At 38.6% G+C, this 18,062-nt stretch overlaps 1 protein-coding gene across 1 annotated transcript in view; it reads left to right on the forward strand.

Moving 5' to 3' along the window:
- Positions 1-18,062, forward strand: part of satb1b (SATB homeobox 1b) — an 84,187-nt gene that overhangs the window by 19,706 nt on the left and 46,419 nt on the right. The window contains exons 4-7 of the mRNA XM_028471565.1: positions 9-43; positions 3,903-4,014; positions 7,790-7,867; positions 15,032-15,549. Coding sequence (XP_028327366.1) covers positions 9-43; positions 3,903-4,014; positions 7,790-7,867; positions 15,032-15,549 — 743 coding nt within the window. The remainder of the gene's footprint in view (positions 1-8; positions 44-3,902; positions 4,015-7,789; positions 7,868-15,031; positions 15,550-18,062) is intronic.

Here is an 18,062-nt window from a genome sequence, read left to right on the forward strand (position 1 = left end):
TTTGTCAGGCAGTAAAAGTCTGCCCCCGTCTGGGGGTCCCTCTGTGTGGTGAGATTAAAATATGACCCATAAATATCCAAATATCACACAAACACATAAGATTTAATTTTTAAAAAGAAAAATGCTGCTCATCTGGTTTTTGATTTTTTTGTATTTCTGTTTTGGTTTTAAATCATAAAAACTAAATAAGCACATCCTTTGTTATTTTGATTTGATTTTAAAACACAATAACCAAAGAATGAAGGGTACACGCCACGGATGGTGATATTATCCCAAAACATGCATGTGAAGCATTTCTGTTGCGTATTTGGGGCCTGGCTTTATTTCAGAATGTGACTTCTGTTTTACACGATTACGTTTAAAACGCGAGGCCCTACATTAGAAACGTTGAGATACTTTGTTGTTTGTTTACAAACATGTAAACAGCTGCAAGCTCCGCCTCTGACATCATCAACGTGCTGCACACACTTCAGGAAGCAAAGACGTGACGCTGCTGGAGGCGAAAATCACTGAATCTTAAAAGTTGGATCGTTTCCTGACTGTTCTTATGGTTTGGCAGGAGCTTCACAGACTTGATGGGACCTACGCCATGCTCTCCTGTGAACTAGCTTGGAGCTGACTTTGATGTGTGTGTGTGTGTGTGTGTGTGTGTGTGAACATGTTGAATGATTGATTGATCCAGTTTATTCTGTGAGGAAATGACAACTGCTTTGTGACACTGATTGACAGACTTTTTTGTAGAACCTGTGATGCAGCACTACTGGTACTTTTACTTTGAAAGTTTGGACATAAACAGAGATTATATGACTCAGCAGAAAATATGAGCGCTGCTGATTTTGGTGTGTGATTGAGGTCAATTTTGTGGGATTGTTTGTGAGAAACTGCAGGATTTAGAAAAATGCTTTTGACAATTTGTGACTTTTTTCTCGTGAAGTATTTCTGATAAATAATTATGCGTGAGTTCGTAAACAAAAGTAACCATTTCTACTTTTATTTTCAGTCGACTTTGACCTTTATTTACTACATTTTATGTTGTAAACGGAGACTTTTACAGCACGACATTTCCCATGAGCCTTTGAAGCGCTGGTTATTTCCTGTTGTCGTAACCACTCCCCTTTTGATACTGAAATAGAGACAATAACGGCTACTTTAAGTTGTTTAAGCTGTTGACGATTGTACGATGGAACATTTATTTGGTATTATTTTTGCTAAATGTTCAAAATAAAAGTAAAATAAAATAATAGGTGACTTCTACTTATTTACAGCTTTTAAGTTAACGTAGAACTTGTTTCGCTGTATCTGACAACTCTGATTGTAAAACGATTGAATGTTAAACGTAGATATAAGTCGAGTCATTTCACTGCAAGGGAATCAATGTGATGTTTGTATGAAGAGAAAGGGAGTTAGTGTGGTAATTTAAAAATAAAAGACCTAATAAACGACGTAATAAAACCTGTTTCTTTGGCCGTGTGGTGTGTAGCTACTACGTCTGTCAGCTCAGTGATTAAATACATTCTTTCCTAGAAACCATTAAAGGGGATTTCTCAGCCCTGACTTTCTGCTTTAATAACATATTAAGTGTATAATTGACAGTTAGGAAACAATGTGCGATGTGAAATGTTGCTGAGTCATGGGACAGCGATCCAACCTGCAGTGCCACAACCTCTTCCCATGGAGAGCATTGATGAATCATGTGAGTGGTGTGGGCACAGCTGTAGCCCCGCCCCCTCCTAGCAGCGCTAGCGCTACAGGGAATGATAAAGAAAGCATACATACCATACCTGTGCTTTGGAAGCAGATGGTGGGCCTCCTTTGAATATTTATAGCGATGAAAGGCGGCGAGCGCGTTGTTGACCCGCGGCCACGCCGAGGTGTGAAGGAAGCGGGAAGTGTTTCCTCTCATGGAGGGTTGGAGCAGACGTGGTATAGAAGTCGTCGTCTTAAACAGATTGTACGCATAAAGAAGTGAACATTCAAAGAGGCTGATGTGTTTACATCCCAAAGCTCCTCCGGTACTGATGCTTTAACTTAACACACTGTTATCACAGAGACGGGCAGCTTTCATCACAGCGGGCGCCACAATAATGTGACTGTGTGATAATAATGACAACGTTTTATTCTCAGTTTCTGTGTTTTTGTTGCTGTTTTATAAGTGTTTGTTGTTGTTTTTGTGTGTTTTTCTCATATTTGTTTGTGTTGTAATATGTGCTAATGTGTGTTTTTCTCTATAATTTAGTGTGTTTCTCTTATATTGTGTATTTTTGTTGTCATTTTGTGTGTCATACTGTGAATTTTTGTAATTTTCCCTCATTGTATGTTTTTTTTTTTGTCGTGTTGTGTTTTATTTTGTGTGTTTTTCCTATCTTTTAGTATTTTTTTGCTTGTTTTGTGTTTTTACTGTAATTTTGTGTGTGTCTCTCCCTTTCAATATGTTTTTACTGTCTTTTTGTGTGTTTATGGTTTCTTTTTGTGTGTTTATGGTTTCATTTTGTGTGTTTATGGTTTCTTTTTGTGTGTTTATGGTTTCTTTTTGTGTGTTTATGGTTTCTTTTTGTGTGTTTATGGTTTCATTTTGTGTGTTTATGGTTTCTTTTTGTGTGTTTATGGTTTCATTTTGTGTGTTTTTGGTTTCATTTTGTGTGTTTATAGTTTCATTTTGTGTGTTTTTGGTTTCATTTTGTGTGTTTTTGGTTTCTTTTTGTGTGTGTTTGGTTTCACTTTGTCTATGCTTCTCTTGTTCTTTATGTTTTTGTTTGCGTTTTGTGTGTTTTTTGTTTCATTTTGAATTTTGTGTATGTTTCTCTTGTTACCACCGCCAAGCGTGAAGTGCAGAACGTAAGGTCATGTTGTACCGTCTGTTTATCTGTCAGTCAGTCTGTCAGTGTTAGCAAGATAACTTGAAAACTTGTGAACAGATTTGGACGACATTTTCAGGAAAATTGATAAATGGGACAAGAAACTGTGGATTACATTTTGGTGATCATTCATTTTCCTATCTACACTGTGGAACTTTTTGTTGATGATGTCATAGGTTCTCTCAGAGTCTGAGTTTACATGTCACCGTGCCCGGAGCGTGTTAGCTGAGCTTGAGCTGCTTGGCGGAGGTCAGCGCTCTGAGTGCTTCTTTAGTTGTATATGTTTTAGTTGTCGTAGTTAGTTGTATTTTTCCTGTCATTTTTGGTATGTTTCTCTTAATTAATGTGTTTTTGTTGTCATTTTGTGTGTTTTTGTTAGTTTTTACAATTGTCTTGTACGTTTTTTTTTATGTTTGCATTTTTTGGTATTTAAAAAAAAAAAAATTCTGATATTTTGTTGTTGTTTGTGTGTTTTTCATTTTATTGTGTGTTTTTCTTCTATTTGTTTTTGTTGTAATTTGTGCTTGTGTGTTTTTTGTAAAATTTAATGTGTTTCTCTCATTTTGTGTATTTTTGTTTTCATTTTATGTGTCATACTGTCACTTTGTGTAATTTTCTCTCATTGTATGGGTTCCTGTTGTATCTATGTGTGTCCTTGGTTTTATTTTGTGTTTTTTTGGTATTTTTTTAGCATATTTTTAAAAGCTTCTTGCTTGATTTTTTTTTCTGTTTGTGTCTTTTTGGATTAATGTTGCGAGTTTACCTTTGGGGTCCACACAGAAACAGACGAAGGGCCGTTTTGTGGCCCCCTGGCCGCCAGTTGCCCATATCTGTTCTGATAATCTCAAACTCAAAGGCATTTGATGAGAAAAAGGAGGATTCGGTGAAAGTTTCTGTCCAAATCAATACCAACTGTGCATGTTTGAATGCGGTTGTGTTTGTGTGCTTTTTGTCTCGTGCATGTTTCACCAGCTTTTATATAATGTGTGCACGCTGTAGGACGGAACCTAAAGTCTCATTCTCTCTCAATCAATCTCTCTCTTTCAGAGCATGATTTCCTCCATTGTGAACAGCACTTACTATGCAAATGTGTCGGCGGCGAAGTGTCAGGAATTCGGGCGCTGGTATAAACATTTCAAGAAGACAAAAGATATGATGGGTAAGCAAAACGCAGGGGCTCTCTCTCTCTCTCACGCACACACACACACACGCACGCACGCACGCACGCACACACACACACACACACACACACACACACACACACACACACACACACACACACACACACACACACACACACACACACACACACACACACACACAGGATTACAATATGTCCCGGTCATGTCTTTGTCTCCCTGCAGGAAGCAGAAAAGCATTTTTATCTTGTTATCTAATGATTTAAAACGACTCTGTGCAGCTTCTTTAGTCCAGCAAAGACTTATCATTGACTCTGCTATTATTGCATTAACCCCGCCCACACACAATTTGTGTGTGTGTGTGTGTGTCAGTGTGTGTGTGTGTGTGTGTCACTGTGTGTGTGTGTGTGTGTGTGTGTCAGTGTGTGTGTGTGTCTGTCTGTGTGTGTGTATGTGTCAGTGTGTGTGTGTGTGTGTGTCAGTGTGCTAAAGTTTCACATGTGCCACCGCCTACTCTGAAATTAAATTACGTGTTCCCAATCCTCCGTCCACGCTCCGTTTACTCCCTAAAAAAAAATCCCCTCTGACCAGTTGTGTTGTTGTGTAGTTGTGTAGTATGTTGTGATGCTGTTGTGTAGTTTTGTAGTTGTGTAGTTAAGTTGTGCTGTTGTGTAGTTGTGTAGTTAAGTGTCTGTGTAGTAAAGTTGTTGTGTAGTTAAGTTGTTGTGCTGTTGTGTAGTTGTGTAGTTAAGTTGTTGTGTTGTTGTGCTGTTGTGTAGTTGTGTAGTTAAGTGGCTGTGTAGTTAAGTTGTTTTGTAGTTGTGTAGTTAAGTTGTGCTGTTGTGTAGTTGTGTAGTTAAGTGGCTGTGTAGTTGTTGTGTAGTTCTGTAGTTAAATTGTTGTGTAGTTGTGCTGTTGTGTAGTTGTGTAGTTAAATTGTTGTGTAGTTGTGCTGTTGTGTAGTTGTGTAGTTAAATTGTTGTGTAGTTGTGCTGTTATGTAGTTGTGTCAGAGCTGCTGCAGAGGGAGAAACTCTATGGCCGCGGTTACATAATTTTTTTTTTTTATTCAGAATTAATTATTCAGAATGAAATTATTCAGAATGAAAGTGTTGTGCTTTGTGTTTACATGGAGATAGTATTTTTCAGATTGAGGTTTACATGAAAAACATGTTTATTTGCCTTTATTCAATCCTGCTTTAGGTCTGGGGGGTTGGGAAGGGTTCTGATTGGACAGGGGGGAGAAACGAGGGCTGCACAATTAATCACATTTTAATCGTTTTGGTTTGAAACGTGAAATAAATCTGATCGTTGGCAATATTTACATTTAAAATACAGGCTCTGCACTGTATTCATGTTTAGTATAATTCTTATTAAAAGCTTATTGTTTGTTTAAAAGTTGTGTAATAAAAACAGATGTTTTTCCTAACATGATACATATTTGTGATTATAATCGTGATTACAATATTGATCAAAATAATCGTGATTATCATTTTGGCCATAATCGTGCACTCATAACTGAACGTATTCACATTTATTGGAAAAACACACAACAAACTTTTTATTTTCAGCTCCAACATTAATGACCACATAATAAAAATTATTCTCACTTTTATTTTGATTGTAGTTTTAAAGCAGCAGCAGTTGGACAATAACAAATGGTTTCACTTTGGTCAGCTGAGCAGGAGGCGGAGCTAGAAGAAGTACTAATAAGTCTGTGTGTGTGTGTGTGTAATAAGTCTGTGTGTGTGTAATAAGTCTGTGTGTGTGTAATATGTCTGTGTGTGTGTAATATGTTTGTGTGTGTGTGTAATATGTTTGTGTGTGTGTGTAATATGTTTGTGTGTGTGTAATATGTTTCTGTGTGTGTGTAATAAGTCTGTGTGTGTGTGTGTAATATGTTTGTGTGTGTGTAATATGTTTCTGTGTGTGTGTGTAATATGTTTGTGTGTGTGTAATAAGTCTGTGTGTGTGTGTGTGTGTGTGTAATAAGTCTGTGTGTGTGTAATATGTTTGTGTGTGTGTAATAAGTCTGTGTGTGTGTAATATGTTTGTGTGTGTGTGTAATATGTTTCTGTGTGTGTGTAATAAGTCTGTGTGTGTGTAATATGTTTGTGTGTGTGTGTAATATGTTTCTGTGTGTGTGTAATAAGTCTGTGTGTGTGTGTGTGTGTGTGTGTGTAATAAGTCTGTGTGTGTGTAATATGTTTGTGTGTGTGTAATATGTTTGTGTGTGTGTGTAATATGTTTCTGTGTGTGTGTAATAAGTCTGTGTGTGTGTGTAATATGTTTGTGTGTGTGTGTGTGTAATATGTTTGTGTGTGTGTGTAATATGTTTCTGTGTGTGTGTAATAAGTCTGTGTGTGTGTGTGTGTGTGTAATATGTTTGTGTGTGTGTGTAATAAGTCTGTGTGTGTGTGTGTAATATGTTTGTGTGTGTGTAATAAGTCTGTGTGTGTGTGTGTAATATGTTTGTGTGTGTGTGTGTGTAATATGTTTGTGTGTGTAATATGTTTGTGTGTGTGTGTAATATGTTTCTGTGTGTGTGTAATAAGTCTGTGTGTGTGTGTGTGTGTGTGTAATATGTTTGTGTGTGTGTGTAATATGTTTGTGTGTGGGTGTGTAATGAGTCTGTGTGTGTGTTTAATAAGTCTGTGTGTGTGTGTGTAATAAATCTCTGTGTGTAATATGTGTGTGTGTGTAATAAGTCTGTGTGTGTGTAATGTGTGTGTGTGTGTGTGTGTGTAATAAATCTGTGTGTGTAATATGTGTGTGTGTGTGTGTGTGTGTAATAAATCTGTGTGAATGTGCTCATATTTATGCTTCCGTCCGTCCACTCTTGTCCTTTTATTCATGTCTTCTAAGGCTTTTATTAAATAAATAGTCTTGGCTCTAGTCCGGGCGGCCATCTTGGATTATGTGGTCACCAGCGCTTCATCGCTACAGAACGACCAATGTGCAGAACGACCAAAATTAAACATTTACAAGATGGACTAATTATTCCATTCCTAATTAAAATTTAAGTTTCATTCAAAATGGCTGTTTTCGTTCGGAATTACGGCGTTTACAACAATACAATGAAGAAAAACATTTTGAAAATGCAAAGCACCAAACACAGCTGCTCACTTCATCAAAGACCAACAATAAAAAGCACATGTATCGGTTCCAGTCAGTAGCACACAGAGCGCTTCAGTATTTGTAGCTCATTTTGTTCTTCAGAACAACTTCAATAGGTTCCACACACGTACAGTAGGTTGTTCCGAAGATGCTGATCGTAAATATTGGTCGAGATTCTTCTTCTACTGATTATTACAGGTTGTCAATGTGCTAGCGCCCCCTCAAACTGAGGTCAGAAGCTGAATTGTTAGGTTTCATTTTTAGTATATGTGCCGTTCTCAGTCATTCATGACGTCTTGCAGCCCACGTGCGTAATCGACACAAAATGCGTCCGCGATCGACCGGTAGATCGTGATCGACATATTGTTCGGCCCTGGTTTACAAAGTCATTTTAAAGAGAATTTACCTTTATTCTGAATTTAAGGGGAATTAAAGCTCTCCTGTAAACGTGGCCGTTTAGTGTAGTTTGTGTGAGACACAGGTGACAGATCATAGATATATTATATGTACATTACATATCATAATATCAAGCTAGTGCTGTCACTGTTTGAAATGTCAACTGAAGAGGCAACTACCAAGTGTGGAGAAGTTCTAACCATGTGCCTCTTTCCTCACATCTCCACTGTGTGTGTGTGTGTGTGTGTGTGTGTGTGTGCGCGCGCGCCACTCAACCGTGTAGGCATGTGCCAACCCTCCCAGCTGGAGGGATACCTGGGGACGTGCGTCCTCCGTGAGAGCCCGCGTGCCAATGCATTAGGTATGTTAACACACACACATGCACACACACACACACACACACACACACACACACACACACACACACACACACACACACACACACTTTGGAGGACGCTCCTTACCCTTGTACCTATGCAGGTTTTTCTAAGTAAGCAAACGTTGGACACCGTGTTTCACACTTATATTTCTATAATTTTTTGTGTTTTGAAAATAGTCTGTTTTTATGTTGTTTTGTTGTGTTTAAAAAGAAATCTGTTGTTATTTTGTGTATTTTTGGTATCTTTTAGTGTTCTTTGGCTCATTTTGTGTATGTTACTAGTTTTATATTTGTTGTATGTTTTTGGTATTTTAGAATATCTTTAGAATTTTATTTTTGTGCGTTTGTTGCGTGTTTTTTTATGCTGTGTTGTTCAAAAAATGTTTTTTTTTGTTGTTATTTTGTGTATGTTTCTTTAGTTTTATGTGTTTTTACTGTCATTTTGTGTATGTTTCTTTAGTTTTATATGTGTTTTTGGTGTCTTTGTTATGGTTTCTCTTTTTTTTTTGCATTTTTTGTGTGTTTTGAAAATCGTGTTGCGTGTTTTTTTATGTACACACACTCGTGTAGATGCACACATTACAGCTTTAATTGGGTTGAAAAAAGAAGACCCGGACCAAGAGAACGCGACCCAAACCTGAACCTGAACCTGACCGACCAGAATGAAGCTGATTTAAGTCAGAACACATTTCAACCAGAAGGTGTTGACGTATGTGCACACGTTATAAACATGATGAGCAGCTTCATGCTACGTCTGGTTGAAGCTCTGTTTATATTGGACAGTGATTATGGTTAACAAGTGGAGGATGCACACAGGCAGCATCGGGGGCAGCGAGGTGGCTGCAGGGGTCCTCGGGGTCCTCAGCTGAAGACAGGAACATCCGAGCAAATCGCCTGTATTAAATAGACAGTGCGGCTAATGTGTGTGTTTGGGGTTATTCAGATTAAAAATAGAGTTAAAACAACACATGCACACCTGGAAGTCTCTGTTGTGTCCACGTGTGCAACAATTATTACAACGGTACAGATTAAAAAAAGAAAATCCACCCTACGTTGCTGAAAACTGAGCGTAGGGTGTGACATTACCTCGTAGTGGAACAAAATGACAACGTTGGGGGTCCCTACGGTCAACAGCACTGGTGAGAACCCTGATAACGTGATGCTAGGAGCTTCATTTGGAGAAGCTGGCAGGTCTAAACTGCTGTAAATGTTTGTTCTCAGAAACTGAGCCTCTGTTCATCTTTTCCTGCGTTTGATCAGAGAAGTCTAAAAAGAGTCTTGTTGCGTTTCCTCCTGATGAAGAGCTGAGCTGTTCATTAGTTTGTTCTCTCTGAGGACCTGATGGGAACTTTACTGTGTGTGTACATACATACCATCTAAAGATGTGCTTACACACACACTCTGTCCACCCACGTGTCCTGTCAGCACAAGCTCTTATAGTGGCTTTAGCTTCCCGCTAGCAACACATTTCACCTCCCACTCTGATCAATATTCACATGATTATTAATTAGACCCATCTCCACGTTTTCATTTAAAGTGTACCTGTAGTGAATGTAGTGTAGCTCTAGCATCAGACATGACACTGGTGCTTCAGTTTGTGTAAAAGTCCTCATACACAGGTGTTGAGGTCAAATCTGTGACTCCACTAAATTCAATGAATGCTGGTGCAATTTTGTCTCATTTTGTGTGTTTTTAGAGTGAATTTGTGTGTATTATTCATTTTTTTAGTTTTTTTGCAGTCAAATTATGCATTTTTTTCATCATTTTGTGTATTTCTCTTTAATTTTGACATTTTTGTCATTCTGTCTTTTTAGAGTGAATTTGTGCATTTTTTCAATGTCAATCTTTATATTCCTCATTCATTTTTTGTGTTTTTGAGTCATTATAAGCATTTTTCTGCCCGTTTGTGTAATTTTATTGCCTATTTTGTGTATTTTTCTGTAATTTTTTTTTCCTTTTGTGCTTTTTTGTGTGTATTTTTTATACTTTTGTGTATTTTTGGTCATTTTGTGTGATTTTGGAGTCTATCCGTGTGTTTTTGATGTCATGCTGTGTATAGTTTGAGCTTTTTGAGACATTTTGCGCAGATAATTTGTGCAAATTTAGGCAGAGGGCCACATGTGGCCCCTGTGCCGCAGGTTGTCCATCTCTGATGTAAGACCCACTAGAAGAACCCGGGCTGTGTTTGTGAGTTTACTGTTGGTAGATTCAAATCAGCATTCTGGGAATGAGCTCTCAGTCACATGGGATCTGTCTGTGTGGAATTTGCATGTTCTCCCTGTCCCCCCCACTGTAGCTGAAGGTGGTTGAAAACAGACATAAACACTGAAGAACAGTCATCCAGGAAGTTTACTATTATTCGGGCCATAGTATATAGTTAGCTTGGGATAACTATATTCTATATTTTGTTTCAATCTGAAAAAAAAGAGTTAAAAGTGACCAAAAATGTAGGAAACAATGGTGAAATGGGATTTTAAAAAGCACTGAAATTGGTTAAAAGTTGCAAATTAGAGTGGACAAAAACAGACAGAAAAAGTGGTAAAAAGTGTTCAAAGTGTCAATATTGGCCTGAAAGTGGCAGAAAAAATGAAGAACAATTAGTTTAAACTGGCAAATAATGGGCATGACAAATCATAAATGTGGTTAAATTGGCAAAAAATAGTGACATTAGGTAGAAAAGTGGTGGAAATGGGTTTAAAAGTGCAGAAAATTTGACAAGATGTGCAGAACAAGCGCTAAAATTTGACGCTGTAGTGTCAGAAATGGGAGAAATGTAACAAAAATGCATTAAAAAGAGCAAAACTATGGCGAGAAAAAGGGATGTAAATAGGTTTAAATATGGCAAGTTTGGTGTCATTGCAGAAAAAGAGTAAAAATAAGCAAAAATGGGCTCAAATTGTTCATAAAAAAATTTAGTTTCTGGAAGGAATCTGGTGACCCCTCCCAGTGTCTCACAATCCCAAATGAACTGCTGCTCTGCAGAACGTACTTTCTTTACGCCCACTGAACCCAACCTGGCAACGCAGCGATTGCAGGTTGGTTTTCCTCTGTAGAGTTTACGCAACGCATACCTGAATACCTGCTAAAGTACAGTGAGGGAGTATTTGTACGGCATTACTTTACATCTCTATCTAGAGTCTCTCTCTCTCTCTCTCTCTCTCTCTCGCTCGCTCAGTATTCCACATCCCGCTGCATTGTGTGTTTAATCCACAGCTCTTTTGTGGCAGGATTCCACACCAGGACTCCCGTTTCTCCTTTAGGGCCTGCTGCTCGCTGTCAGCCCGTCTCTTTTCAATTTACATGGAAATGCCTCCGTGTGCTTGTGTGTGTGTTGTGAGTTTGCCCCCCAGCACTGTGTGTGTGTGTGTGTGTGTGTGTGTGTGTGTGAATAGGCACTCCATACCATCAGAGTCAGGCTATGGTGGGGATTATGGAAGTAGATGTGATTATTACCCAGATTTTTTTGTGCGTTCCTTCTTTTCAATCCTCGCCGTTTGTTCTTCATCGGGTGTTTTTGTGTTTCCTGACAGTGAAGAAACAGCCGCCCCGAAACGCCAGATTATTGCGTGTATTTTTGGAATATGTCCACACTCTTAATCTCTCATCTGTTAACCACTCCCCCTGCCCCCCCATCACTCCCCCACTCTTTCTCTTTTATTTCCCCTTTAACACAATTTACTCCTTTCACCGTCTCCTACAAAGCCTTTCTGTGCGTCCGCAGGGCGCCGCACGCTTCTGAGGCGCTAATGTTGCCGTGCATATGAATCTTTAATGCAAACATTCACAGGATCCTCACTGCACTTTAACCTGAGGAAATGCACGACAAGTGTCACACCAATAAATAAATAAATGAAATATAACAAAATAAAATAAGATGAAATACCAACTAGATCAGTGGTTCTCAAACTTTTTTTGCTCAAACACCACCTTTTTCTTATTTCTGAATCCAAGAATACCCCCTTTATTTATAGAAAACTATTTAAAAACAACTATAAATCATAGTGATGGAATGAATGAGTAATTAAACACATTTTAAATGATCTCATTTTGTAAATATGTGGAAACGGACAGTATTTGGTTCAGTGGTTCACAACCTTTTTTGGATCGTGATCCATTTTCATGTCAAGAATTTCTTTTTTTCGTGTTAGTTTTCGATCACGTTTGAGCTCAGATAATATTTATTTATTTTTACTGAATGTTTGTTGCGTAGAAATGCAGTTTTTTTAAGATTTTGGTGATTTCAAAATTACATTTTTCAGAAATTTCAGGCGACCTTACATGGGGTCCCGACCCCAAGGTTGAAAAACACTGATTTAGTGGCTCCTGAAAGAATTTTTCTTTAGTTTTCTCCTCTCCAGTCAACACTGATGCTTTATTTGTTAATTTTTCACTCTCTTTCTCAAGTCCTCCCTCTAGTGCCACCGCGTACTCCTGGAGGTACACAAACCCCCTTTTGAGAAACACTGAAATAGAATGTAACACAATTAAATAATCTTTTTGTTTTTTTAAAGTATGGCCACTAATTAAATAAGATCACATCAAAATGTACAAGCACTTCCTTAGCCTCTAATCTAATCTAACTTAATCAATAAGTATAAAACTTATTGCACTAAAAATGTAGGATGAATTACCTTTGAAATCATGATAAAATAAAGAAAACCTCTCTACCAAAGAGACTTCCAACACATTTCTGCTGTTTTCACTTAAAGTTGCAGTTCAGTTGGTCTTTTATTTATTGATTTACGATGCCTACAATAACAACATCTACAGCAGTGTATGTAACGCACATGTTTAGTTAAATCATGCTACATTTTACCAGCAACTCACAAAACGACAACAAAAACACACAAAATAAGAGAAAAATATACTGACGAATAAAAAGAACAGACAAACAACAACAAAATAACACCAAAAACATGCACTATTAACAGAAAAATACTTACACAAAATGACAACAAAGACACACTACATGAGAGAAAAACACACAAAATATCTACGATATACACAAAAATAACAGAGAAACATACTAAACGACATAATAAACTACCAAACGACACCAAAAACACACAAAATAAGAGAAAAATATACTGAATAATAAAAAGGACAGACAAGCAAAATACACAAAATGACACCGAAAATACACAAAATGATGATGTAATTGTTAAGAAGTCATGAGGCACTAAATACTGTTTCATTGCTCTTATTTACAGAATGAAATACGTTAAAATGTGTGTTATCACTCATTCATTCCATCATTTTGCTCTATAGTTATGTTTTAATAAGGGGGTACTTGGAGAAATGGGGGACTTGAGTCAAAAAAAGTTTGAGAACCACTGATCTACAGCATCTTTAAATGTTGGCGTGAGAACCAAAGTGTGTGAATCTCTATGAAAGCATGAGATGGATGCGTTTTCTCTGAGGTTGTGTAACTGCACTCACTCTGTCCTCACAACGTTTCTGTTTCTAAGTTTGTCACAGTGTAGAAGACTGTGTTGGAAACCACCCGAGCTAAATTTAAACGATATGAAAAACCCACAAACGAATAAAGAAGTAGTCATTGAGTCAGCGTGGCTTAATGAACGCTCTCCCCTAAAAACAGAAGCAGGCGAGTTTAAATGAGAGGGAAGAAAGAAAAAGAGGCATTTTCATCAGAAAACTCAGTGTCGAGGCTTTTTAGAAAAGACAGGAACACTTTTTAACATCTCATTTATGTGTTTGAACTGGAATGATAACGTTCTGACTGTGATAACATTTAGTAGATCAATGAAAAAGTGTCTATTAAATGTGATTTTAACCCATTATTGTGTAAATGTGGAGCTCTTTCACTTGTTTTTACTAATTTGCTTTAAAAAAAAAAAAGTGTTTTTATCGTTAGCTGCAGATTCAATACTTCAGTAGAATCGATTATTATGATTTCATTCCTTATTTTCCTTCTTTATAAACCAGAGTTGAATCATACACAATGTATGAGTCATAGTGAAAAAAAAACCACAATGCACATCGCCGTCAGTCAGTCACTCTGACATTTGTTTACGCCGCAAACGTTACCGCCTCTTTTGTTCTAGGATTAGAAAAGTAACATGAATGTGAACAATTTATGATCAGCCCAACGAGACGAGTCGTTTAATATAAGAAAACTAAATCTAGAAAATCTGAGTTTAAAAGCTAATTTTCAACAGTTCACCTTACAAAACAATTTAAATAAACAAGGTTACAAATAATAAAAAAGAACATTTTATTTGTATTGTGCATTTCTAATGTAAGGCACATTCAATGTGCTTAACATGATTAAACAATCAGCAGTAAAAACATTAAATTAACAATAACATGATTAAAAATCTCCCTCAATCATAGTTAGTAGAGAAAAAGAAAAGCCTTTAACTTGGATTTAAAAATGTTCCATGTGATGCTGACTTCAGCTTTTTGTTCCACTTAGGGTTAGGCTACAACTAAAAGTAGCATGACCCTGTTTACTGTGAGCTCTGGGCTCCACTATCTGACCTGTGTTCATAGATCTGTGAGCTCTGGGCTCCACTATCTAACCTGTGTTCATAGATCTCTGAGCTCTGGGCTCCACTATCTGATCTATGTTCATAGATCTGTGAGCTCTGGGCTCCACTATCTAACCTGTGTTCATAGATCTCTGAGCTCTGGGCTCCACTATCTGATCTATGTTCATAGATCTGTGAGCTCTGGGCTCCACTATCTAACCTGTGTTCATAGATCTGTGAGCTCTGGGCTCCACTATCTGACCTGTGTTCATAGATCTGTGAGCTCTGGGCTCCACTATCTAACCTGTGTTCATAGATCTGTGAGCTCTGGGCTCCACTATCTAACCTGTGTTCATAGATCTCTGAGCTCTGGGCTCCACTATCTGATCTGTGTTCATATATTTGTCAACTTTTACTCAAGTAAAGCTGCAACTTCAATACTTTTACTTTTACTAGAGTAATTTTTTATTGAAGTATTTATACGTTTCCATGAGAACTGATGACTAGTACTTTTGCCACCTCTGTGAACATCTCATGATGTGTTCTGGACTCAAACCCATTCACACATTTTGCAGTTTCCAGTATTTCCAAGTGTTCCTGTAGCTTTGATAATTCTGACGAGTCTGATTCACGACTCTTTTGTGTTTTCTTGCAGCAGAAATGGACGGCCAGTCCGACTTGTCGCCTCCCGGCTCCACCCACAACCACAACCACAACCACAACCACAACCACCTGGGCTTCTCCCAGCAGCAGCAGCCCATCCCCGGCAGCACCGCCGAGCAGACTCCCTCCTCCCCCATCCCCCCTCTGTCCCACGCTCCGCCTCCTCACGGCGGACAGACGGGCGGCAGGCAGCCTCAGATCCCCGGCCTGCACCACCCGGGCTTGGTGTCCACGCCCATCAGCCCTCAGCTGGTCAACCAGCAGCTGGTGATGGCGCAGATCCTCAACCAGCAGTACGCCGTCAACCGACTGCTGGCGCAGCAGTCGCTGTCGCAGCAGTACCTCAACCACCCGCCCGTCAACCGCAGCTCGCACAGCAAGCCCCTGGAGCCGCAGGTGGCGTCCAACACCGAGGTGTCCATGGAGATCTACCAGTGGGTGCGCGACGAGCTGAAGCGCGCTGGCATCTCGCAGGCCGTCTTCGCCCGTGTGGCCTTCAACAGAACTCAGGTGAGCTTTAGTCGAGACCTCCGAAAGGAGAAGGATTCATTGGTCAGAGGTTGAAGAACACGTTTACTGTCCATTGGTGGTGGTTGTGCAACGTAAGAAACCCACACCAACCAGATCTCCATCTCCATCAGGTGGACTTAACTTTAGAAGTATGTTTGAGGAGCTCCTGGAGGATCTCAGAGTAGACCGTGGCTCAGTGGTTGAGTGGGTCAACAAACAAATTCCGCTCTATTCAAGTCATTGTTGTTGTGTCCTTGGGCAAGGCACTTTACCCACATTGCCTTGTATGAATGGGTATAAATGTGCATGAATGTTGGTGGTGGTCAGAGGGTCCGTAGCTGCCAAATGACAGTCACTTTCTGTCAGTCTGCCCCAGGGCAGCTGTGGCTACAAAGTAGCTTACCACCACCGATATGACTGATATGATTGACTTGTGTGAATGTATAATGGTTTCTATATAAATCCAATACATTTTTATCATTTTTGCACCCTGACCTGTTTTGGGGAACTTGAAGGAGGACTTTTAACCTTTTTTAAAAGCCTCTTGTAGACAGGTGTCGTAAATTAGCACGTGCTAACACACTCAAACAATACATCTGGGTTACCAATGTAGTTGTGATGTCCATATCAAGTAAAGGCGATACAGAGGGACGTCTGGACTCTGTGTGTTTGACAAGCAGACGTTGAGTACGGTTCTAGGGCGTACAGGTCAATGCCACGTTACGTTCATAGCTTCAAAAGTCATAGTCTGTTTTCCTGCGTTTGTCTGTTCCAGTCCTTCAGACCTTTGTTAGCGTCGTGAACCCACTCAACCTTTCCTGCGATCCTGGCAGTACCTCCTCATCTTGTCCTGGTGATGTTTTTTTGTTAATAAGATCTGATGAAACCAAAGATCAAAAGACCAGGTAGGGCGACACGATTTTAGCTCAAAACAAAATCCCAATTTTTTTTACTTAAAAACTAGATTTTCGATTCCGATTTAGATTTTTTTTCCCCCCTTTAAAAAAAAACAGATTTAATTATTGCAAGTACATTTTTTTTTATGTCAAAAGTTAAAACAAATTTGTGTATTGGGAATAAAGTGCATCTGTAAAGCTTTAACAAAGAATGTTAAATCCTCTGTGATATTGATAAAATAACAACCTGCCCAACCTCAAAATAATCCCTCAGTATTTTTAAAAAGCGTTAAACGTGTTTGAAACGTGTTGTTCATGTTCATGTTGTTGTGAAGAGAGAAAGACCCTAGCTGTGGTTACACGGGAAAATCCATTTTTCAATTTTGAGTTTTTAAAAATCCCCCTCAATAAAAAAATCAGATTTAAAGTTCGTATGGATTAATCGTGCAGCCTTAAAACTATGGGTACTGACATTAATGACTATTTTAATAGTCGACTAGTCATCGACTATTGAAATGATTCAATAATCAATCGTACAATTGATGGATTTTTATTTATTTTTTCAAAGTGAGATGACTGACTAAATGATGATCAGCTTACGTAACTCACAATGATCAAATATTAAATTAGTCGGCGACTATTATTGTAATGGTTGGATTGGTGTGTGAGGATCTGGTGTTGGGTTGTGTTGCACCTCCAGTTTTCTCTGTGTGACCTTCACTGGGCTTGAGTCCCAGAGGATCCTCCTGTCTGATAGGTGCTCGTACCAAAGCTGATTAGAACAATGTCAATGTCACGTAGATGAAGAACTCCAGCAAAGCTACCTTAGGAGGGTTTGAGGAGAAGCTTCAGTAGAGACTCTTCAAAATGTCCTCAATTCCGTTACAGAGTTTATCCATCTCCGTCCTGTTTCATTTCTTTCCCTTTCTAGATATTTTACTGCTGTTAAACTTCCTGAAATCATACCAAACATAATAAATGATGCTGAATACGAGTCATCCCCGACTTCTGAGAACTTCTCTATCTCTAGGAATCCTTACGCTCTCGTTCCTGCTCAGAACTTCACATTTATGTTGTTAGTTTCCTAAAGGCGGACATACACTGTGCTGTTTTTTTGTACTCAGCTCAATCTGTGCGACTTGTTTTCAGTCTGAACGTTTGCAGCTCATGATTCATGTTCTCACACTGTACGTTCATACTGAGCATGTGACTCTCCATCAACGACCATCAACGATTTCGATACGCGTCTCGATACACTACCAGCGATACGATACGATACGATTCAACCCTGTTCCCGATTCGATACGATTCGATATGATTTGATGGTGATTTAATTCTACACAATGTGATGAAATGCAATTTTGTGCGATACGATACGATTCAACATGATGCAAAGAAATTATACCAAAAATGTAAATAGAAAATAAGAAGCTGCAGTTCAGTGAAGTACTAGAGACAGAGGATTTATTGATTTCCTTATAAGCAGCAAATGTAATGCCTATAATCTCTACTAGTATGCATCAACTTCTTTTTGGCCTTTTAAAAAATAAAACTATAAAACAGGCCTTTTTTTAGAACCTGTTTATCACACTGTCACAACTTAAACAGTAAACTGTG

Source organism: Gouania willdenowi, chromosome 16, assembly GCF_900634775.1.
Source record: "Gouania willdenowi chromosome 16, fGouWil2.1, whole genome shotgun sequence".
Lineage (NCBI taxonomy): Eukaryota > Metazoa > Chordata > Actinopteri > Blenniiformes > Gobiesocidae > Gouania > Gouania willdenowi.